General features: G+C 47.5%; 1 protein-coding gene across 1 annotated transcript; it reads right to left on the bottom strand.

Moving 5' to 3' along the window:
- Positions 1-14614: 14614 nt before the first annotated feature.
- Positions 14615-24656, bottom strand: LOC122392020. The gene is made up of 3 exons (XM_043386485.1): positions 24613-24656; positions 16336-16491; positions 14615-16048 (listed from the first exon to the last, which is right to left on the bottom strand). Exons 2-3 carry the CDS (start codon positions 16445-16447, stop codon positions 14826-14828), a joined length of 1335 nt encoding a protein of 444 aa, XP_043242420.1. The 5' UTR covers positions 16448-16491; positions 24613-24656; the 3' UTR covers positions 14615-14825.
- Positions 24657-25764: the final 1108 nt, after the last annotated feature.

The raw sequence follows: 25764 nt of genomic DNA, 5'->3' as shown, positions 1-25764 counted from the left end.
GGCTGCCCGCGGACTCGGTGACCGGACCCCGGTCACTGTGTGCGACTGTGACGTCACCGCTCGAGCGGTGGCCCGCGCCGCCAGTCACCCTACACCGGCGCCACCCGACACGGCAAGCGGCCACCGACCGTCGGCCGTACCGGGCGCGTCGCCGACGGCGCCGACAGAGTTGACCAGACCCGACCGGCCGGATCACATTACGGAAGGCCTCTCGTGACCTGTCGCGCCGGGCCGGTGTCCGGTTTCGGAGAGCACGCCGCGGCGGCCTGCCGCCCCGCGCCGGACCCTCTGTGTATAATTACTGTGTAGATGGCTCTGAGACTACTCGGTGACCCGGCCGGGGGAAGCTCCGGTGACCCGATGGCGCCGTCCCGGCCAACCCAGACGGCCATTGACATTGTTCATTGTACGCAGTGTGTAGCGCGGAGCTGCAGAGAGCTCTGGTGACATCCGTTTCTAATATTGTCGGTCAGCTTTCGAGTGCATGAGTGCGGGATAATTGTCTCTTTCGAGGAAATGAAATGCGTTTTCCTTACTCGAGCGACGCTGAATTATTCTATTCAAGGAAAGCTTGAGCACCTGGACAAATTAAAAGAATGAAATGCGTTGATCCTAGTTTTTCATTGCGTGGGATTTTCCACGAGCCATGAGCTACATCGGAATGTCACTATTTCTGTAGCAGGACTGCAGGAGCACCAGCAAGACGAGACGACTCTGGGGCTGGACGGCCTTGAATACGCGCCTAAAATCTCATAAAGCTGGCCTTATTATTGGTGTGACTGGTGTGCTGTAAATATATATTTTATTACAGTATACCCTTATATGCATGCATGTGTGATGAAGACGGTAGCCTTTACTTTTGATGTGTGTTATTATTCTTGTCTTTCGTGGTACGGGGATAGAAACACAGAACAATATTTGAGCGTGTTTAGGATTAAGCCACGTGTCAAATTTGACTAATGAAACAGGCTGCAAATTTTTCGTCAGTTCTGCGCGCTAAAGCTCCAGAGCAGGCCGTAAGACACGCCGCCGCGCGACTCAGGTGCCGCTTCCACCCGCAGCGGCCGCCGTAGTGCGTAGACTGTCCCGCAGCACATGGAGGCGCCGCGGCACAGCCTAACACCCAGGCACCGAGCTCGGAACGGACGGCCGACCGCCGCGCGGCGGATGTGGGACGCTAGGTTCGTCGGGGGTCGGGGAGGGGTGAACGATGGAGTAACCCTACTCAATACACATGATTTATGACTTGTGTTATTGTAGCACATTTATTATGCGTCCATTCTCACATCGTTTGGCTCCCTTCAATGTGCCGTATTTTAATATGTCCATGCCGACTGTATGACCTAACCGCAAAAACACGTACCAAACACTTCTGTCACCAGTAATTGCGTTTAAACATTACCGAACAGAGTTGCATACATTATCGCAGTGAATCATAAACCGTGTTCAGCGTAGCGGTCCTTATCACCTCAGCATCGAACCGTGATGGGCTATGTGGCCTAGCAACTGTGGAGACGCCGCTGTACATGTGTTCACTGGAAACTTGCAGAAGTTTGTCCTCCAAATGGTAAATGTCAATGGTGCGTGCTAACCACTGGGCTACAAACTAACGGGAGTGACACCGGGTGACAAGATGTCAGGGTATATGGAACAGTAACAAGAGTAAGATGCCCGATTCGGTTATGGGTTGTCTGCACTGGAGGGTGGTTCTCCGATCTCAATCGCTTCGTTTGACGTGATTGATGATGATTGAAACGTTTGAGATAGCGTGAAGAAAATGATTGCTGTTTGAACAGCTATGCTGTTACCTCATGCAAAGAGATGGCTCTACATAGGCCAGACCGCCAAAGTGCACCAAAACCGTCCAATCTGCAGCTTAAGCGCTCGGCGAATTGTTCTTATTTTCCAAGCATGACGGCAGAAGGAATACAGCGGCTTGGTTGAGTTAGAGGACAATTCATTACATTCTTGTAATGAACCTTCATAAGATTCCTTCTTTCATAAGAAGTTCCTTCCTTTGATAAGATTCTTTCATAAAATTTTATCCCAAAAAGCTTTCTTATAACGTCAAACGTCCACAAAGAAAAACGAAAACAGTAGCAATGGCGTTGACATAATTTCCTAGCTGGTAGGGCATTATTCAAAGTAATTTTTCATGCTAAGACGTCAAAGTGTCTAGATTTTATGTTTCAACCAGGGCAGCGTGGCTTCCGGTGTCCAAAGCAAATGGCACGCATGACAGCTACTGTAAAATCCACATTTGGTAGTGGCGATTATTGTTCAAGATAAGACTCGGGAAATAATACATATCCCGACTGTATACATAGAGGAACGCATGCCCTCAAAACTCGGAGGTAGACTACCATAGCCTGCGCCTTACAAAATGGATGTATTCCTGGCATATATACTTCGACTAAATAGAACATCAGCACTTACATAACAAAGCGGTTTGTGATATGAGGGCCACCCAGAATATAAAATGTACCTCGAGAACGGATGATAAATAAACCAATTGTACTTAGTTACCAAGTTAATTTTCCATGAAGACGCCATGAAACACATCAGCAGTTTCTAAAAATGGAATACAGTCAGCATGGAAAATTGAAATCCCCACACTCCTCACAGCAAATATCTAGGAGCAGACGTCTCGGGGCTTATGTAAACATCTCCCAGATGTCGAAACACTCGGATGATGCTGCGCTCGCCCAGACTTCGTCATTCATTTTCTGCACCGTCTGTGCACTCTGCAACTGTCGGTCATCCAGTCGTGTGCCTCATTATCCGCGGCGTAACCGCAGATACTACGTATTCCCGCCGGCGGTATGGAGTAGTAACTACCACGCAGCTCTCCGACTGTGTGACGGGCGACGGGCGGCTGGAGTCTGACAGTTCAGTGCACCCAGCCATTGTAACGTGATTCGGTGCACAGTGCGCAGTGTAGGTACGGTGTACCGACGTTTATACTGCACCGCGATCGGTGACTGCCGGCTCACCGGCAGTCGGGCCCTAATGCGCAGTAAGCTGGAACGCGGATCTCTGGAATGTCGACCAGTATCCGTGGATACACAGTGGACTCAACGGAAAGCTGTCGGTATTCAAATGCCGACAGCCGACCGCCATTGCAACTGACGGCGTGGAAAAGCCACTACATATTGTGTCTGAGGAGTGCCGGTGATGGTCAAACAATACAATACACAATACAATATACAATACAATACAATACATACAATACAATACAATACAATACAATACAATACAATACAATATAATACTATACAACACAATACAATACAATATCTATATACAATGCCCTTGCAGTGCAAGACTGAATAATGATAGGATCACGTCATGACGCTTATTACGGAGGAGACAGAATGCGGGCTAGCAATGGTTAAAGGATTCGAAATTGTTCGCAATCAAGACTTTTAACTTCTTGGAACTCAAAAACGGGATTGCACCTTTCTTTTAGATGATTTCAAGTGAAGCGGAGATTCCTTCAGTAAACTCAAAAGTTAATAAAAGGGATGGAAATTGAAATGTTTTAACGAGTCAGCAAGTAGGACAGCATGTTGAACATTACCCTATACCTCTGCATTACATCCTTACGGTCACTGGCGGATCCAGGGGGGGGGCCACGGGGACCATGGCCCCCCCCAAAGGCCTAAAGTGGCCTGTTTGGCCCCCCCCAAAACGCCAGAAAAATTGCTAAGAAAATATACCTTGATGGAGGTTTTTAGCCACTTGGTGAAGTAAAGCTTTCCACAGCATAATATGGAAGCAATAGTAGCAGTGAGGGTCAGTCAAAAGTTGCGCGAGCGGAGTCGACCTAAAAAAAAAGACTGTTGTTGGCACGTGTTTATGGCGCGGCAGCTGGTAGTTGGCGGTGTTTCGCGTGGTGTGCATCACTGGCGGATCTGGGGGGGAGGGGGGGGCACGGGAGCCTGAGGTGCCCCTGACAGGCCCGTGGTGCCCTTGCTAGGCCTGTGGTGCCCCTGGACCCTGGCAGGCCTGTGGTACAGTCCACAGCAGAAGTAATGTGGGGTTTCAGTCATGGGTATGTTCTGCTTCTGAAGCTTAGGAACGATTAGCCAGACTACAATGAAACTTTGAATGTAGCTTATATGTATCGTCACCCTTGCAGCTGCAACTTTAGCTATTGACATCTTCTTTTCAATCACTTCGCATTAAACAATCGCCAGTCAAAGCCAACCGTTGAGTTTGGTAAAACCCTACATTACTTTAGCGGTGGGCTGTACCTCTGGCGGGCCTAGGGTGCCCCTGCTAGGCTGCTGATGCCCCTGGGACCTGACAGGACTGTGGTGCCCCTGACAAGCCTAAAGTGCCCCCAACAGGCCCGTAATGCCCCCGACAGGCCCAAGGTGCCCCTGCGTGATGCCGTGATGCCTGCGAGGCCGGTGGTGCCCCCTGCGAGGCCGGTGGGGCCCCTGACAGGCCCATGGTGCCCCTGCTAGACCGGTGGTGCCCCTGGCAGGCCTGTGGTGCCCCTGCTAGGCCGCTGGTGCCCCTGGGCCCTGACAGGACTGTGGTGCCCCTGACAGGCCCAAGGTGCCCCTGCAAGGCCGGTGGTGCCCCTGTAAGGCCTGTGGTACCCCTGCTAGGCCTCTGGTGTCCCTGACAGGCCCATGGTGCCCCTGCGAGGCCGGCGGCGCCCCTGGCAGGTCTCTGGTGTCCCTGACAGACCTGGGGTGCCCCTGACAAGCCTGTGGGGCCCCTCACAGGCCCGTGGTGCCCTTGCTAGGCCTGTGGTGCCCCTGGCGGGCTGGTGGTGCCCCTACTAGGCCGGTGGTGCCCCTGACAGGCCTGTGGTGCCCCCGGGCACCAAGGGGGTCATGACCCATGTGGCCGCCCTTGGATCTGCCACTGATGCATAATATATTGATTTGTAAAGGCGTTATGGCTTATGCAATATGCAATTGCAGGCACTTGGTATCCCTCACTTATCCCTCATTGGGGCTCTGGCGGGCTCCTGAGGGCCCACGTCTATCTCCGGGAGCCCATATAGACAGGCTCCTTTGGGTCCTTTCAGTACACTATAGCATAAGAGGTCTCCATGCGAGTCCTATACATACATCTGAGGGCGTACCCTGATGTCTGAGGTACCCAACTGCAGCTCCAATGGTCTCTTCTTACACTGGCGGATCCAGGGAGGGGGCATTTAGGGCCATGCCCCCTTCCCAGAGGCCTAAAGTGGCCCGTTTTCCCCCTCCCCCAAACGATAATGAAACATAGTTCAATCAGGGCGTGGCCCAGGAGCCGAGTTAGACAGGGCTGTTTTACCACCTCCCGGCCCGCAAAGGGACCCAAGCACTGACTCGAAGCGGGTTAAAGAGACCCTCCCACCTTCAAAAAAGTTAATGAATTGGCATGAAAGTGATGTCGCTAGGTTCAGAAAGGGCGAAAACGAATATCTACCAAATTTTATCGAAAAATATTCACCGGTTTTCAAGAGATTAGACTTTTATTTTGTTTACTTTTTGGGATATCCGCTGCTGTTCCTAGCGACTTTATTTGAAAGTGCGGTATTTGTTGCGCGCAAAGCAGCCTATACCACCGCATGCTACCAAACGTTTTAGTAAAATATTAAAAAATCATTAGATCTCCGCTGACGTCACACATTCAGAGGGGTATCCAAAAGCATTAGCCCCTCTGAATCAAAATGCTGCAATTTTGAAATTCAATATTTCCGATTTAAGGCATTTCTCGATGTTGTGAGTGCGTGCCGAAACCGGTAATTGTGAGCCAGGGACCCCATTTTGGCTATCTCAGCTCAAATCTAATGTTAAGGTGGGAGGGTCCCTTTAACTGGTCGATAAAAACAATGGTAAGTGTTTACAAAGTAATATAAAGGCATGGGTCGGGTGGGCTACCATTATATATTTTTCTTTTTAGTTAAAAAAATTCATAGTGTCAGAGCTGTGACGAAAAATAAGTGGCCTAAATCCGATGAGAAAACAGGATTTGGGGGTACCCTAGGTTTGGCTCCTGCATGAGTTGGCCCCCCCCCCCAAAACGCAAGCCTGGATCCGCCAGTGCTTACGGTACACAGAGGTATATGCATCATCAAATACAGGCTTTAGAAATAACCGCACCAAGCATGAGTGACTGACTTCTTGCAGAAACGTTAAACGTCTTGCATTCATCCTGGCAATGCGAGCACTTTTGGCATGCTTTAGGTATCAAATGTCCAAACAACTATGCATGTAGGTATTCACTAGCGACCTGCGCATCTAGGTTTACTCGAACGGTTATATAATCCGTTTTGAATTCCGCTAGTCACAGCAGCATTTACATAGCGAAATACAGCACCGTGTGATGGCCGTGTTGTACGTATGTAAGTACGTCTTTGCACTAAAATTGTTGGGAATACTTTAAGAAGAAGATATTTAACCCTCGCCGGCCGAGGGGGGGGGGCGGGTGCCGCCCCCCCTAGGGTTTTTTCGCGATAGCTCCGAACACGCTGGCGATAGAGAGCTGAAACTTGGCATACCTGACCTTTGATCCAAGCCGCATCTTTTGACACCAACCGCATTTTTGGGTCAGGTCAGGTCACTGACCTATGACGTCATAAGTGAACCTCTGCACGGTCTTCAGATGTCGCAACTTCGCAACGCCCTCACTGCCAGAGGAGATGTCACAGGGAAATGAAACTTGCAGGATCTAGTATCCATTATGAGTCCCACAACTTGTATATCTCGGATTTTCTCCTAAAGGTCATATGAGGTCAGGTCATTTTCGTGACCTCACCATTATAAGTCAATGGGGAAAAATGAAAACTGCTATTCTGGCGCCGGGAACGATCTCCAACTATCTCAAGCACACAGAATCGTGATTTTATGCACTCCTTGCAAGGTTAGATGCGTCACTTTTGCAATGTTGACCTTGCGTGACGTCATTTATGACGTCATCAAGGTCATATTAGTTTTTCGTCAATAACTCTTGATCAAATTGAGCTAGCGAGTCGGGAAAGCCGCCAATGGACTCAGGAAGACCTGCCGAATCGAATGATATGCGACATGACTCTTTCGACCAGCTTCGTGACCTGGGGGTGCTGACCTGACCTTGACCTGAGGTCAACACCCCAAGTTGACCTGACCCGGACAAAAAGTATATCATTCGACGCGCCTGAGCGAGACAAACACGATGCTGCCAAAATCGGCGCTCTGCGGCCGTTTTTTGCGAAGTTATTCACCAAAAACTGAACCGTACCTTGGGGCACTTGACCTGACCTCAGAGGTCACCGGTTGACCTAGGACCTTAAAATCGGGTACCAATCTCTGCGTCTCGTAACGGCGCACACGCTCGTTTTTTCCGCGACGCGCTAGCTCCACCAGGGGCGAAACGGCGAGGGGGGGTCGTACCCGCCCCCCCCCCTCGGCCGGCGCGTATGTAGAAAACCAATAGGTCCGGCGAGGGTTAACTCACCGCATCGCTGATCAATATAAATTATAAATATTTGGTGATATGCTTGAGCTGTCTTCCGCAAACGTTGAAAAAGGTCAAGACGGGAAAATTTTTTTAAGGATGCAATAGACGATCAATATATGCACTGACAACGAACTGTGTCGCGAACAAATAAGCAAATACAAATAAGCATTTAGCTAGGGTGGGAAGTATAGGTTCTAACAATCTGAGGTTGAGTAACTGACGCGATTGTTTATAAGATACGAGTAGATATATACATGCGTTGAAAAAGACGATAGATCATCCTGAGCAAGGTCAGCGTGGCTACACCGATAACGTTTACATCCTTGCATAATGCACGCCTAACGTTGCGTGCACTGCTAATCGAATCCCCCTGCTGCGGCGAGCCCCGGATCCACGGTCTCCGGAGCGCGGCCACACTGTTTACACATCTGGAGTTCAGCCTCCGACCTTATACTCATTTCCGCGGCGGTTTTTGCAGCCGGCGCGGCGTTTGTCTGTGGTGGCTACGGGTCACCGTCCGTCGTGTACGCGCCATTAACGCCGCAAATCGCCACGAACGCGCCGGAAAAGCCGCCACGTGCGTGTGCCGCTCGCGGATCGGAGTTGTGGTGGCTGGCGTGTTCTACGGGATGATCGCCTCAAACAAGACATAACTCGTCCAGCACTGCAAGCCAGACGGTCGGCCAGACGCCGAGACAGACATACTGGGGGGGGGGGGGAGAGGAGAGGCGCAGACAGACACAGGTAGACACAGACAGACAGACAGACAGACAGACACACAGACATATAGACAGAACAGAGGGGAGAAGTGCTTGGAGAGAAGAGGCACAGACACTGGCAGTATTCTGTCGCCCACTCAGACGCCACACCCCTGTCTGGATTGTGTTCGCTCACCCGTTTGTGTGGTGTTTTTGTGTGTAAATTACGTAGTGCAAATAGATTGAGGAGACACGCTCGTACTCGACCAAATGATGGCATATACAAGTAATAACTGTGGCTCGGACAGACACAGTAAGAAACTGTTAGTAAGAAGCCGTATGTGTTGCGAGCTATAATCTACCTCGCTCCCTTTAACCTCAGCAGTGTTCTCTTCTTGCCGAGTTGCAGGAAGGAAAACAAGAACTTATCAAAAACGGACTCTGCTGAAAAGCCGTAATGAAAAACCGTTGTTCATTCTGAGAACGATTAAGAGTAATCACTGAACAAATGTAAGATATTTTAGCACAAATTGAAATTCATATGTAGTTTTCAAGAAAAGCTAGGACTAGGGACTTTAAACTTTGTTCTTCATCAGAACCTCATTCGTAAGTACAGCCAGTGTTAGGTTCGCTGGTTTCGCTGGCTCAACTTGAACCAAAGGGCCAATACAAAAATGTCATGAAATATGGACTTAAATCGCACTAACGCCTATCGGGCTGCAAAAGCTTAGCTTGAGAGCACTGCGACCAAGATTGCTACCTTTACAGTTTACACCATATGAAGTCCGAGGCTATGAGCAAAAGGACGGCCGCTGTTGTTTTAGCCTACTTTACGCCACATGATGTTGGTTTTGCTACGGAAGATTTGACTCGGGTCAAATAGTGTCGGACTTTGACCTGCAGAAAGGAACTAACCTAAAAGCTGGCATGAAGACAGCACAATTCATTATTCAGCCATGTGGATACCGCAACAACCAACTAAATAGGGAAGCCACAAAGACCATCGTGTCGTGCTCACAGTGCCAGCGTCGCCTGGCATCTCTACACATATTTTCGAGTAAGGAGATATTTTAGAAGATGTGCGACTATGTAATTTATGATATGTGTAGCTAGCTGAGGAGGGTAGATAGTCGACGAGACCAATCTCTTGATGAGGGAGGCATTTTAACGCTGTTACGTGTTTTTTTCGCGAATATTTAAGAGAACGGCAACGGTTCTGGGCACAGCCGTTTTTTTTAACCAGGTCAGGTCATCATCTCATGAAAAGTCTCCTGGGGTCACTAAAAAAGGTCCAGTGCTCACCCTACCTACACTATGGATCTGTTTTATGTCTATATATGTTATATGTTTTTAACATTTCGGGTTTCAGCGTTTGATGAAGATGACATAATATGCATATGAAGCGTTTATTTCATATTTTCGAAAAACCAACGGAATGGTCAAATCCATGACCTCGCCAATCGCTATTCTTATCATCTAAGACCTAAGGAAAACAGAAACATGTACCTCTTTCTCGTGAAAGTCATTGCGATTAAATGCTAAATCGAAAACCAATTCAAACTGCGGATCTCCACTATTCCTTTGCAGCCATGTGACGTCATAAAAAGTCACCGACATTAACGGAACTCTGTAGAGTGTAGATGAATACAACGTGATGATGCAGTTACAGTGTAGGTAAGTTGGCTGCAAGTTAGGACCTCATGGACACCAACTGCTGGGAGTAACATTGTGGATGGCCTTCACTTTTGTCAGGCCTTTCAGTACATATGATGTAAAGCCATCGAAGAGGCGCTGTTGATAAGCAATGTTCTCATTGAAGATCATAATCAAGATTCAAGGAAGCCTGCTGAAGATTCTTCAAAGTTCATAAAAGCCGTCTCACGACGGTCATCTGGTAGGTACACCTTCGGCGCAGATTGGGTGCAGTTTTGTTGCAGATTTGGTCAAATTAGGTCAATTGTGTTTCTTAACCCTCGCCCTGGCAGGGCATTTTTCATAACACGGCCTGGCAGGGGGGTCGATGCGACCCCCCCTCGCGATTGGCTCCTATGGCACCTAGAAACACCAAATTTGGTAGGTAGGTGGGCCCCCTGGATTTCTCGCCCCTGTGCAAATTTGGTTGCTCTAGGTCAATATTTAGGGGGGTTTTGGGGGGTATAAATGTAAAAATTTCGCTAAAAACAGGTCAAAAGTTTTTCGCTTATAACTTTTGATCTAATTAAGATAGAGCAAAAAGAAAAGCACCAGTGAACTCAGCACGTCAAGGCGCGTCGAATGATATACTTTTTAGCTTGCTGAAGTGTACTTAAAGTTTTTCTTAAATTTTAAGTAAACTTAAATTAATAAATTAAGTTAAAGTTAACCAAATTGCATCATATCGCATACCATTCGATTCGGCTGATCACCAGGAACACAATGATACCATTTTTTAAGCTCTAGCGTCATTATGTGCCAAGTTATTGGCAAAAACGTCATTTGACCTCAGTTGACCTCATTTGACCTGACCCATGGATAAGTACACCAAACAAAGAAGCACCAAGTGACCTGCTGTTAAGTACTGTGGTTTCAAAGCACAAAAGTGATAGAACGAAGCGGATATCTCCAGTATTTTCCGAATTTAGTATTTTCCCATAGGCTTAACATTACGACGTAATGACCTCTAAGTTCTAACTGACCTCAGGTCAGTGACCTCAAAAAACCCGAACTATATGTTATACAACTCGGTGAACTTAGCACATCCTGAAAGTTTGAAGGAAATCAGTGCAAAACTGTGAGTTGGATAGGTGCAAAAAGAAAATTGAAATTTGACCATGACCTTGTACCGGTTTTTCTGACCTGGTGACCTGACCCAAGGTCACCCGGACCTGAAATTTTCAGGTCATATGTAAAAAGGCTGCCCCATAGGCTGTGCCAAATTTGGCGGCGCTGCGCGCCGCCGTTTTTACGCTATCTTCGAAAAACCTTAGGGGGGGTCGCATCGACCCCCCCCCTGCCAGGGCGAGGGTTAAAAGTTATCGGTTTGGGTTGCACAGATGCTTATATGCCTAAGCCCTCGCCCCGTTGGGGGGGGCCATTTTGCCCCCCCCCTGTGGTTTTTCCTGAATAGCAAGAAAATGGCGGCGCGCAGCGCCGCCAAATTTTCAGTACCTTTCCGGGCATCAATTTGACACCTTCTCACCAAATTTCAAGTCTTAGGTCACCTTAGGTCAGGAGTTATTGAGGTCAAACTGAGGTCATGTTCGAGAAAAATGAGCAAAAAACATGCAATCTTGAAACGCTCACCAAATCTACAGTTATCAAGCAATTTCAAAATTCTTTATATGGTCTAATAGACAAAAAGCGGCGCTACAAAACTGCTATCTCGGATTTTCAAAATTTTGGGTTTTTGACCCAAAAAATTTCAAAAAATTGATTTTTTTTAGAAAAAACTAAAAAAAAATCCAAATTTTTTTTCCGAATTTCGAAAAAAACCGGAATATATGTGATAGTCCCTGCGCTCTTCTATATACATACCAAATTTCAGATCGATATCTCGTTTTTTGCCAAGTTATAGCGAAAAAAAAAACTGTTCAAAAATGATGACGTCAAATTTTTGAACTCAATTTTTAGCGATTCTAGACCTCGTACGGCAAAACAAAGACCACCATTGAACTCCCCGTGACGAGCTGCATCGATTCGATACCCATTTTATGCAAAAATATCAACTTTGAAATTTGACCTAATTTGACCTGACCTTGACCTGACCTTGACCTGACCTTGACCAAAACGTGACCTAAGCTGGCCCCAAAGGCTACCTGACCCACATAATCGCATTTGCCATGTAAAATGGACCATAAAACATGTATCACACGACACTTTCATATTGTGACCCCCCAGTGACCTGACCTCAGTGACCTGACCTGGTATCAGTGACCTCAACTAGCAAAATATGTGTTTGAAGAACATTTCCCTATCGATGATTTTCAATGAAATGCATTTTACTCGATTTTACAACGCATTTCTTGAAATGCCTGTAAACGGTGAAAATTGGACCTTTGACCTGACCTGTGACGTCATCGGTTTGACCTAGGTCAATAAAATTGGGTCACAAGGTAGTTCCCTGATAGGGCTATCCAACACCGTTTGCCGCTTGTCGCTACGTTGCGTGGTTCTCCAGATCTTAGTGGGGGGGGGGCCAAAATGCCCCCCCCCCCCCAACGGGGCGCGTTGCTCGGCAGAGCCCAACGGGGCGCGGGTTAGTTTTCAAATCATCATGCCCGGCTATATAGTCATTAAAGACTTGTCTAAAATTTTGCCACCGACAGAATTCCTATAATCGAAGGAAATAGACAGAATCAGGGGCCACAAACTCTCCAGCAAAACAAACTCGCGTTACAAATGGACGTTCAGTCGTGGTGATCAATGCGAACTCCGTTTGTGACGCGATTTACGAGTACGCGCTTGCCTATTTAACCCTATTAGTGGCAGGCTCCTGGCTACCCCATATTAGTGGCAGGGGGGGGGGGGGCTGTTTACGACCCCCCCTTGATATCTCGAGATCTAACGGGCCGATTTTCAAAATTCAAACGGCATTCGATGTGGCTCAACGTATCTACATTTCTAAAAAAAAATGTCAATAGGGGGGTAGAGGGGGTAAAAACGGGCAAATTGCAGATACATTTTAGACTGTTTATCACGGCCAGGTTTCTGAACCAATCTTAACGCAACTTTTGCCGATCGATAGAGAATGAACCAGGAATTCACATGGATCCTAAAATTATGCATTTTCAAAAATCATAGGCGGATACAGATCATTGAGATTGGGGGTACACAAAAAGTATAGTAAATAAGGTTTTTGTTGGTACTGTTTCTAAAAAGGGTGGCAATGGTCTTGTTATGTTACAATTTTCTTATGAGAGAACGACTAAAATTGTATTGGTCATGCATAGGCGGTGTCAGGGCACCTATGTTGGGAGGTAAAAATAACCCCCCTTTTTGGACGCCTGGATCCGCCTATTATAGCAAAAACGTGTCAAAAGAGGATGCACAATAACTTTGTATATGTTATCACATGATACCTTTCATTCACTGTTCGTAAAACTGGTGCAGCATCGTGATCTTCGCCCAAATGACTCGCTTCACGAATAGGACCCCCCAATTCCCAGTGCTCTGGAGCCGCCCCTGGTAAAGTTATGAACTTGAAATTTTCAGGGAATGTGCCCAATTTAGTTTTAGGAAAAGTCAGAAAATTTCAGCATCGTAGCTTCAGCGGTTTCGGAGATATCCCCGAAAGACCTGAGGGGTGGATAAAAACAACCCCCCCCCCTGCCACTAATAGGGTTAAATGTGCAGTAAGTTATTTGCTTTATTCGCCTATATGTAGCTGCCCAAGTAAAAACAGTGTTTACCGTATTGCTTTTCGCGACATGCCCGGCTAATTACTTTTGTCGTTTGGTTATTTGATAGCACAAAACGAAGGAGCGGAGAATTGTCATAATCCCACGGGGTGCTTTTCTAGCACCTGGCGAATGGAAGCGTCGAATTCTTGCGTAGAAAAGCACGTATAGGTACGTTTTCTCAGCAGAATCACTCTCCTCGCAACTTTCGTAAAGCAGTTTGTGTCTCAGACGTAATTTAAGGACCCCCGGAGCAATATAATATTGTGACTTTTGATTTTCAGGGGGTGCTCGAGCACCCCCAAAACACCTAATTCTCCACCCCTGAAAACGAACACCATCAAATTAATTTCGTTGACGCTAGTCTGCCGAGCGGTATGCAATGAAGGTAAAATAATGGGTCGAAAGTCAACTTTGGGCCACCTCGCTGTCTTCAGAACTGAACGCTAATGGCGTGATTCATCCCCAGATACCGTTTATGACCATCTATGTAGTCTGCACACCGCCCATGAAGGCCTAAGCTGTGTATTATGACGCCATCTGGCTGCAGAGTGTTCAACGTTTGGTCCATACCGCCGCCGGTGGGAGGCCACAAGACACGGGCCCGAGGCAATGACTGAGACAACAGCATAAACGTCATATTTGTGAGACGAGTGACGACAGAGAGAAAGAGCGGGGCATGAGACAACTCCCTGGCCCGCGCTTTGCACACCGCACATCGATACTTCGCCGTCGGTCGTTCCTGAACGCCCATACTGCCAGGAGTCAGATTTAGAGATGTCAATCGGATACCAACTTTTTGGCATACCGATACCAAACCGATACCAACTTGGTATTTGGTATTTCAATCGTAATGTGTTTGGTATTTTGTTGGTATCATAAATCCTCACTAATGTATAAGAGGCTAAGAAATCGTAAAAGTTGGTATTTCCCTCATTTTCCCAAGTTGGTTTGGTTTCGGTATTTTCCCGTGGTTTTGGTTGGTATTTGGTTTGGTATCGGTATTCCGATTTTCCGTAATTGACATCACTAGACTCAGATTACCACCTCGTCGTACCGCTTCAAGGCATAGGTTATGTCAGTCCAGATAAGACGGTTGGGTCAATGTCCACCAGTTTTATTCTACGCGGCTGCTCATCTCTTACTTTTTGCTTTCGTCAAACAAATGCTTGGGTACACGTGAATATGTTGTGTGTATGCATGTGTGCTTGTGGCGTAGTGATCTTTATACATCAAAGAAAAAGTAAATGCTCTTGGTATGCGATTGAATGATTGCTTTCAAGTGCCGCAAGTCAAGGTCCGCCGCCTACTTGCCAAAAACAGGAATGCCAAACACGCTCGGATTTCCCCTGACTCTCACTGCCCTCTCAAAGTGCAGGTGCACGTAGCGGCCGAAGGTGACTCGGTCACAGGTCAGCAGTCGGGCCAGCCCCTGAGGCGCCGCTCCCCAGGGCTCAGCGCGCGCGCACGGCATCCACCGTCCCAGCTGCAGGGATGTGGTGACCGTGACCGCCTGCCGCTGGCTGTCAGAGCCGCCGGTGTAGGTCACTGCGTGGATCTGATGTGGGCCTCCCAGATCCACTGTGAGGGTGTTGTCGTGCTCCGACCACTGTTTCCACCCCGAGATTCTGCGCCCGACCCGCTGGCAGACGAACGGCAGTCGACGGTCGCAGGTGACGTCATGCAGAAGGGATGTGCCGGTGTGAACAACAGCGCACTGTTCCTGGGCCAGCAGGTTCGGCTCCTCTGGCGCCCATGAAGTGATGGTCAGCTGGGTGTCTGAAGTGATAAAGGGTATGGTGTTGTCAGCTAAAGGGTCAGCGCCGCGGTCAATGCCAACGTAAATCAGGTTATCGTAGCTCAGCATCTTGAAGTTGTTGCCATCAAGCAGAGCCAGCACATTCTTCGTGTCTTGAAGAGAATGGGCGGGATACAGAATGCCCCAGTTCCTGATGCAATATGCGCTCCCCTCCATGGCAGTTGATTTGTTAAGTCCCATCAGAAACCATCGGCCATCGTCAGCTTTAACATAGTTTTCAGGCGGCGTATCGCGTCGAAAGCGAAAGGCCTGAACTTCCACTTTGACGTCCTTAGTCGATACTCCAGCCTGAGTGTCTCCATCAAGATTGCTATCTGTCTCTGAAGGAGCATCTTCAGGGGCCGACAACCGGCCGACTTGTTGGACGGTTTCGCGCTCAGAGGAGGGCCGAACACTGGCGAACAGCTGGCAGACGGGCTGCTGATCCTGAACGCCGAGAGCCACCAGCAGACAGCCGGCGGTCTGCTCGCACAGCCTCCGACACCGTTCCGGGTCGAAGGGGACCTGCTCCAGTCGCGACTCCGGATCCGGCTCGCCGGAGAGGCCCTGCTCGAAGTCGCCCCAGCGCGTGTTGACGCAGCAGGAGGCCACCTGGAGCCGGAAGTCGCGCTCACACCAACACTTCTGATCGCCTTTCTTTCCGTAGCACCCGTGGGGACCATCCATGTGGACGCAGTCGCTGTGACGGGAGCAGAGGTGCCTCGGTGAGCCTGTCACAAGGAAACGTGTCAATATTGATAGTTTCGCATTTCAGTGATCAGCGCTAGCAGATCTGCAAAAAAAAAGGAGTATCAATCACCTCCGCAACGTCGCACGTTATGAGCAATTACAGTTTAAACCGCAAAGAGAAAGCGCTAACCAGGTCCATGAAAACAATTCATCGTATGGCGCAGCAACGCAGAAGGAAGTGTAATCCTTTTGGCCACTGCTTAGGTCTCAGCCTCTACATGGCAGCTTCATTGAACGGGCTAATCACAAACGCTTGTGAGGGACTCACCTGGGATTTTACGGTAGTGGACCAGCCAGTTCTCGCCGCTCGGCTCGGTGCGGTTGAACAGCGGGAGCTGAGCGGATAGGCGACACTCGCTGGTCTCGTCGCTGTGAGCCATGCTCAGACAGGTGGGTCGGGCCCGGCAGGCGGCCTTACATTGACCTGCGGCAGCGGGGAGGGCATGGAAGACAGCACATGAGAGGAGGCCAAGGCTGGGTGCTCCGTGCACAGAAAGTGTCTGTGTTGCGTAATGCGTAGACAACTACCGTGAAATTCTGAGACGTCAAACTGTGTCCGCATTGATAATGTTCACGTTTTCTATCTTCCGACTGGTCAGTGCAAAATTATGTTACAGAGAACACTGAGACCCATCACAGGGTAGCAAAAATCCGCTAGGCGAGGTAGGTATGTTTATTTCTAGAAATTCCCATATCAGTGTGGGTACATTCAATGCTCTTGTTTTGTGAAAAATGGAAGCACTTCCCACAAACCAAGTGTTCATTTTTGGCAATATGAACTCAGTATAGTCATTTTGAATTCAAAAGCCAATGATTTATTTTGGGACGCATTCCTCATCACGGTGACCATCCTTTCATGTTGTAGAAGTTAACTTTGTACCGTACCAAATTCAAAACATTTATTCCTTAATCATTCATCGTCAGCAACAGGGAAATAAAGTATGCACTATGCAGTATTTATAGTCACCGTGGTATGCAGGATCTTAAACGACCCCGAAAACGGTGCTGCGTTTTGCATTAAACAGGAGCATTGCTGCTGGACATTTCTACTGTCATGTGTAAATTATTCATTCTTTTCAAGTACAGGTCGAGGCCAGTAAACCGCCTGACAATACAGCAGTTCGACAAGTGTATGGCTACAACTATCTGCCAGCCATTTCATTCTATGAAGAAGGTAAAAAGGACTGACAAAGTTCAAATATAAATACATCACGATGAAACAGTTAATTGAATATACATAGGTATTTATAGAGTTCTGACGGCATTTCTGATGAAACGAGCATCAGTCATGGCCATGCAAAAGATTATTTTATGTTTAAAATAAAAAGAAATAAATTGGGCCGGCGCTCTGCTTCGACTTGAAAAACTTGAATATATGCGAGCACTTCAGTTATATTGGTGGCGCCGGTGGCGGCAGATATCAATCTGATCACACTCATGGCGGTAGACAACCTCACACGGCGGTGGTGGCGACAGAACTCCGAACGAAATACGACAACAAAGCGAAATCGGCGCGGTTAGGAAAAATATTCGTGAAGGATGCAGGGTTTACCAAATGGGCTGCCATAGGTAAATAAAATGACGGGGCGTAAAGGAAAGGTAGGATACAACACAGTAACGATGGAAAACAAATACGGTACAGTAACATGAGGTGAAAAAGGTCACAGGGCAGTAACGAATACCGACCCTGAATAATAACCTTTGCCTCAGCACCGCTGGGCATTATGCACTGTTCACTGTCCAGTCTTTATATCTACGCGTTGCGCCCCAAGAAGGCTAAAGGCAACAAGGAACGTTTTACTGTGCTGCACCCATCGACCCACCATCAGTGGTCACCAGTTAGCTCTGGTCGTCCTTTTCATCGCACACTTATTCTTGTCGCAACATTTCAGGTCCTGAACACACCGAGGAAAAACATGAACTCGCTGTAGCCACTTCGAAACGCCGACATTACGACACATCTACACTCACCCGTATATTACATGGTTTCATGAACGTGCGTGCTGAATGGACGGGCACATTGATCGGTGAATGAAAACCATATGTGCACGTTGGTATAGCGCTATATGAACATCCCCTATCGTGGCCGTTAGTGCACGGTGAATGCACGGCTGAACTCCGCTCGACAGTGTTCATTCAAGGGGTGGATTTCTAAGCAATGTTTCAGTCACGCCGGCACGGAAGGGGCGCCAGTTTACTTTTATTCCGTTGTATGGATATTTTTTGTTAGTGATCTTGTGCTTAGTATTTTATCTCACTGTTAGATGCCGACTCCAATTTTAAGTTATGAAGGCGTTTCATGATTGTTTCACTAAAACTACTTATGCTTACTAAATACTATATAGATTTTGGCAGTTTTAGGCAAACATTATTTCACAGTTACCATACCCAGAAACACATACAACAGCACATCACAATTCATTCATTCACATCAAAGTCAAACACATTATAAAAAAAAACACTTAAAAAATATATTTTGCTTTAGCTGTCAAGGTTGACGTGATTCATGCAAAAGAGAGAAATTATTAGGTATACATTAGAGCCAAATACTTCATAGTTTACTTGGCAGACAGCATTTCTAAATTGATGCCTTTGATGCATGACACCGTTAGCGTTGCACCATTCGGTAAGAGCACTCAGTGCATACTATGGGAAGGACAAATTTAAATGTCCCTTTTTGGTAAGTATGCCTAAGGTTGCACTTATTGCCTATATGCCTGCTTTGCCATATTATCAGAGAGTGACATCGATTAAAACACTGAAATAAATTCTTAAAATAAAGAGCTCATTTAAAGAACTCATTTAATGACAGACCCAATCAAAAGAGTGGACATGGCACATCCCTGTGCTATGAAACCCGACCGACTGATAACATATCCTTCGAGTAATTATTGGCTTTGTCGAAAAAGAAATACCTACCACACAATGAGATGAGGACTGTACATTGTACATACCTTTAACGCCCAGTTTTAATCACTTTGCCCGGATAGTCAAAAGCGTTGTGACGGGCTCAGATAGTTGTTAACCCGCGCCGTGCTGGAGGGGGCGTTTTTACGGCATCCCCCCTCAGGTTTCTCGCGAATATCACAAAAAACGACGGCGCTGTGCGCCGCCGGTTTTGGTACCTGTTCATACATCTTTTCCACACATGGTGTAAAAATTTCAGACCCGGATCGTTCAAGGTCAGGTCACCAGGTCACGTCAAGTGAAATTACCTCAGAAAAAGTTCGAAGGTTCGCTTTAGCTACACCGACTGAACGATTACTTTGAAACTTTCAGCGATTGATAAGACTAGCAATATGTATAAAATGCATACATCCGATCTTTGAGATCTATGACCTAAGGTCAGGTCAATTTTGCGACCTCTCCATTATGTCAATGGGAGAAAACTGAAATGCGCCTCTTTTGGACGAATGTCGTTCAAACCCCTCTCAAACATCGGTTCATAGGTAAACATGACACACTGAATCGGGAAAAATGCAACTGTGACCCCTCTGTGTGTCTCGTGTGTCCCTGAGGTCATCTTAGGTCATGAAGGTTTACCAGCAGTTTTTTTTTTTGCTCTAGCTTTTGATAAAGACGTGCTAGAGCGGTGGCAACACGTCAGATGTTTAACAATATACATGTCAGATGTGTTCAGCTCGACGATACGGATCGACTGATATGCAGCACGGCCCTTTCCGGTCAGGTCATGACCTTGACCTGAGGTCGAATTTTCAAAATCACCTTTCAAGGTCAACGTATAGTTCATTCGACGCATCTCGACGAGAGGAACACAATGCTTGCTAAAGTAATGTCGTGGATCTTTTGAGTGAAACGTTATTACCGAAAAACATTTTTCGTGAAAACGGCTTTTTTAGGATTTTTGCCCTCTGGAGGCTAAACCGTTGACCTGAGGTCAAATCTGAGCACAATATTCAGAAAGGTCTGTATAAGGGCTATCGAATGCGCTTTCCGCGGCGCTATAGCTCTATTGGTTCCCGAGTTAGCCGTTGGCTTTTTCCAAAATTGTTGAAATGGACTAAATTTGACCTTTGATGACCTCTGGTGACCCGACCTTTTACCTGACCTAAAAACGCTCCCCCTCCCCCAGAACGACACGGAAAACGCAGGCCACCAGCACGGCGCGGGTTAACAGAGCTTGCAGAACACCGTAGAGGCATTACCAAATTAGACGGCATGATTTCACGTCATATCACGACTCTCCAAAATCCAAATGCATTAAACTGATCGATAAAACATCGCAAAGACTCTCTGATGGCAAAACCGTAATTGGTATATCATACTTACATCTGTTCATATTCTTCACGAGGAAGCAATGCTCTTTTTTCACAACTCGAACGCTTCCAGGCGATTCGAAAAACGTGATATTTTCAATGCCACCAGAACCAACCAGGTGTGTACGGGAGGCATCGTGGCCGTCGAAAAATTGCAGTGCCGCCTCAGAAAGCAATATCAAAGACACAACTAGCCAGACTCGCCTGAGCGCTGCCATTTTGCGGCCGAACCAAGGGGTCGGTGTGAGTTGCAGGGGAACGTGGTGACCTGCCTCGACGGAGGCCCCCAGCGGGCTGCCGCACTTGGTCGTTGCAGCCGTTGCATGGTTGGCTAAGTGAGCTCTGCGGCTGCGCACCGTGTTGCTCAGAAACTGGTCATGGCAACAAACAATGGTGAGGGACATGTGAGTACGGAGACTGCTGGCTGATTTTAATTGAATTTAAAACCAATCAAAAATGAGTGTTTGACGAAGGCCATGTTGGCAGCGTTTGGTGACACCGTCACCGTCAGAATATAAGTTACACTTAGGTACGGTATAAGAAACAAAATCCTTCTCTTTTTTAGTAGGTATCTCGAGCGAATAGCAAGAGTCGCTGTAGAATTGCAACACCATTTTATGGAGCTTTGAGTTCAGCATGTGATCGACTATGTATTATGATTTTCACTTGATTAAATGATTCTATCTAACACATTTCGAACACCTGATATCATAGGTACAGCGACCGATTAAAACCACGCTCTACTAGTATGTAGATCAGTCATAAACATTACCTAACTACGACCCTTTTCTTGGTGTTGCAAGGTGAGTCAGATATGCGAAAGGTAGAATTAATTGTTAACCCTCGCCGGCACAGGCCATTTTGCGTCCTTCGACGGCACAAGGGGGGGGGGGGTTGGTACGACCCCCCCTCGCGTTTGGCCCCTGATCGAGCTAGAGCTTCGCGAAAAAAAACGAGCGTGTTGCCCGTCACGAGACGAAGCCGATGATACCCAATTTTAAGGTCCTAGGTCATCGGGTGACCTTCCAGGTCAGGTCAATGACCCGAAAACCGGGAAAATCGGGACATGTTAGAAAGTCGTAAAGTGTGGCTGCTATGTGGTTTTCCGGGGTGCTGATCACGAATATCGTGTTAGTTTTGATCAGAGATGATGTCTTTAAGCATTTAGACCAGGTCGGGTCAGGTCAGGTCAGGTCAACCGGTAGGGGTTGTGACGGGTATTCGTAATACGTGTCAACGGCCTCTGACAGCTTCGTAACATGTTACGAAGGCACAAAAACTACTTCGTAAATGTTCAAATGGTTGCTAAATTCGAATTCAGCTCCAAAAACTAGCCTAGAAACATGTAAAACTCGAAAAAGTGAGCCGAGGTCACCCGAGGTCAACAAAGGTCAATGACCTGACCTGACCTTCAGGTGACCTTGTCACCCACCCAAATGTATGGAAGCAACATCAAATCACATGTTTGAACGTTTGAAACCACGAAAAGCTTGCAAACGCGCGGCTAATGCGAGCCGACATACGCCGAATCGCGATTCCGGCCAAACATGGTCTCGGAAAAGAGGTCACAGGTCAAAGGTCATTTGGGTCAGGGTCATGGAATTTTCAGGGTAGGTGTAAAATTGATCAATGCGAAGGTACTGAAAGTTTCGTCGCGATCGGCCGCTTTTTACGCGAGTTATTCGCGAAAAACCTTAGGGGGGGGGGTTGCATCAACCCCCCCCCCCCCCCTGTGCCGGCGAGGGTTAAAGCATTGAAATGAGAAAAAAAATATGAAAGAACGCCCATAAGTTTACTAGACCAGCCAGTGTGAACTGTTTTACCAGCGGCCTCAGCGCCTGGATTACAGTAGGTACACTCGGGGGCAGATTGATGTTCCACAACTCTTTATCCACCGGGTTCCTATGGCTCAGCATTGGCAGCAGCCGCCTGGTACCGGTAGACTGTGCCGCTTCACTTACTTGTCAAGCGGCACAGCCTACCTACCTGTATGACACCGGTCTGGGTCGGTGGCTGGAAGGCGGTGTGGGCCGCCTGTGACGTCAGCGCAGCGGTGAGGGCCGAGCCCGGAGGCATGGCTCGGGTCGGCGCGGCGCGGCGGCTGGCGAGGACTGGGGAGTGAGGTGGGGTGGGAGCACGGACATCGCGTGGCTGGGCGAGTGTAGTTAACTTTCGCATCTCAAGGCGCCAATTATTCTACCTAACAATTGTGCTAAAGCAGTTGTAAAAATGTCCTATCCCCAAGACAGCGCCTATCATCATACTTGCAATGCACATTACGACACACTTAACCCGCGCCCCGTAGGGGGGGGGCCGAAACGGCCCCCCCTGTCCTTTTCGGTCGATATCTCCTAAACGGCTGGAGATATCGCCACCAAACTTTCAGGACCCCTCCGGGCATCAATTTTACACATTGTGACCAAAAATTTTTCCAGAGGCTATGATAGGTTGGCCACAAATGACGTCAGAGTGACGTCATGTTCTGTCATTTTCGACCGAAAAAAGACCTTCGCGAGAAGACCTGTCAGGACTACAGCTTTGAAGATACAGAAAAATGATCAAGACATAAAAGGTGTAGAATTGACAGGGCTACAAAACTGCTATCTCGAATTTTTGAAATTTTTGAGTTTTGACCCCCAAAAGTCAAAAAAACATTTTTTTGGATATATTCGCCAAAAAATCCAAAAAGTTTTTTGAATTTCGAAAAAAACCGGAATATATGTGATAGTGCCTACCGTCTTCTATCTACATACCAAATTTCAGATCGATACCTCGTTTTTTGGCCAAGTTATAGCGAAAAAACTGTTCAAAAATGATGACGTCAAATTTTCAAACTCAATTTTTGGCAATTCTAGAAATCGTAGAGCAAAACGAAGACCACCATTAGACTCCCCGTGACGAGCTGCATCGAATCGATACCCATTTTATGCAAAAATATCAACTTTGAAATTTGACCTAATTTGACCTGACCTTGACCTGACCTTCACAAAAACGTGACCTAGGCTGGCCCCAAAGGCTGCCTAACCCACATAATCGCATTTGTCATGTAAAATGGACCATAAAACATGTATCACACGACACATTCATATTGTGACCCCCGGTGACCTGACCTCGCTGTGACCTGACCTGGTATCAGTGACCTCAGATAGCAAGGTATGTGTTTGACGAACAATGTACCATCGATGGTTTTCAATAAATTACCAATTTACTCGCTTTCACAGCACATTTCTTGAATTGCCTGTGAACGGTGAAAATCTGACCTTTGACCTGACCTGTGACGTCATCGGTTTGACCTAGGTCAATGAAATTTGGTCACAAGGTAGTTCCCGGGTGGGGCTATCGAACGCCGTTTGAATTTTGAAAATCGGCCGGTAACTTTCCGAGATCTTAGGGGGGGGCCGAAACGGCCCCCCCCCTACGGGTGGTAGGGTCCGCCGGTAGCCCTACGGGGCGCGGGTTAAGCGTGGCAATGGGACAGCCGATAGAACTTATGTCACTCGTGCATCGAGGTGCGGAGCTATATTTTGTATAACATATTAGTATTAAGGCTTTGATTGAGCAGGTTGGTGTCTATTGTTTCGCACGGCAATCGTCCAGAGACGTGGGAACTGGGGGTTATGAGTAGTGCCGCAGCCAACGCTCCAATTTAAAGCGATTATTACTGTTGCTCTAATATGTGGTCGCAGCCTCCAATAGCAAACCGTTCCAACTAGGTGCCAAAAAGTCGGCCACTCAGGGGGGTTCGAACCGGGCTTCTCCCACCGGCCAATTCACGACACTAGCGTTCATCCACTGAGCTACCGAGAATGGTCCTCGTCCGCACAAAACAAAATGACATTCACCCGCTGACCGCTAATGACAATATTGTGACATTTGATCGCGTTTGACCGCGGCGGGTGGTCGCTGGTTTCGGCAGCTCAGTGGATACAGGCTAGCGTCGTGGGGTGACCGGTTGGAGAAACCCGGTTCGAACCGTCCCAGGTGCGCGACTTATTTGTTCCTAGATGGAACGGTTTGCTATTGGTGGCTGCGACCACACATTAGAGGAACATAAGAGTTGGGACGCCGCGCTATCCAAATACCCCAGTTCCCACGTCTCTGGACGATTGCTGTGCGAAATAATAGACACCAATGAGCTCAATCAAGGCCTTAGGAAGGGTGCCACCTTCCGAAATTTTTGTTCTATGAATCTTTTTTACTTATTTGAATTTTTAGACGTGGTTAGCGCGTCCACAATATACAAAAAACCGAAACATTGCATTTAATACATTGGCCAAAAAAAGGATCGTTGTTTATAGCACCACTACAACTCAAGGTCGTTTGATGTGGCAGCTAGGACGGCTGGCATATCCTGTTGTCATGGCAACATATCATTCTGCCATTTGCATTGATGGCGCAACTGAGACAAAAAGATGAACAAATAAAAAGGAAGAAGATAACATGATTTGAACTAAGTTGTAGGTAACCAACTAGGTAACTGTTGGCCATATTTGCCAACAGTTAAAGAACATCAAATAAGTCGAGTAAAGGTTTTTCCTTTACAATGCTTAAGAGATCTATGGAACCCTTCACCCTTCATGCAACTTACTAGAAAAACTTCCCAATTAAAATTTTAAAACTTAAGTGTATACCATAAAGAAAAAATATACCCTTTCAAAATGATAAAACATGCTTCAAAAGTATAACTTTTATACATACCTTTGCTGATTTCATGTTTTATAAAATACCCTTAACACAACGAGGAAATAGTGCTGAAGATTTTTGCCTGCCCGAATGCTGGCAGCAAAACTCGCAAATGATAACTTCACGTGCGGATTCAATGCTGACCGTCTCGAGCATAGGTAAGTGAAGCCGGTTTTCAGGTTCATGTGAGGCTAATCTTGTAAAAACTGCGTTGTGTCCAAAAGGTGGCACCCTTCCTTTAATACATATCTGTTAAAAACAATGTAGCTCCGCAACTCGATGCACGTGTGATATAAATTCTATCGGCTGTCCCAATGTCACGTTTAAGTGTGTCGTAATGTGCATGGCAAGTATGATGATAGGCGCTGTCTTGGGGATAGGACATTTTTACAACTGCTTTAGCACAATTGTTAGGTAGAATAATTGGCGCCTTGAGACGCGAAAGTTAACTACACTCGCTCAGCCGCGCGATGGTCCGTGCTCCCACCCCACCTCACTCCCCAGCCCTCGCCAGCCGCCGCGCCGCGCCGACCCGAGCCGTGCCTCCGGGCTCGGCCCTCACCGCTGCGCTGACGTCACCGGCGGCCCACATCGCCTTCCAGCCACCGACCCAGACCGGTGGCATACGGGTGGGTAGGCTGTGCCGCTTGACAAGTACGTGAAGCGGCACAGTCTACCGGTACCAGGCGGCTGCTGCCAATGCTGAGCCATAGGAACCCGGTGGATAAAGAGTTGTG

Source organism: Amphibalanus amphitrite, unplaced genomic scaffold (assembly GCF_019059575.1).
Source record: "Amphibalanus amphitrite isolate SeventyFive unplaced genomic scaffold, NRLGWU_Aamphi_draft 000003F_arrow, whole genome shotgun sequence".
Taxonomy (NCBI): domain Eukaryota; kingdom Metazoa; phylum Arthropoda; class Thecostraca; order Balanomorpha; family Balanidae; genus Amphibalanus; species Amphibalanus amphitrite.
This window is presented reverse-complemented; position numbering and strand designations above follow the sequence as displayed.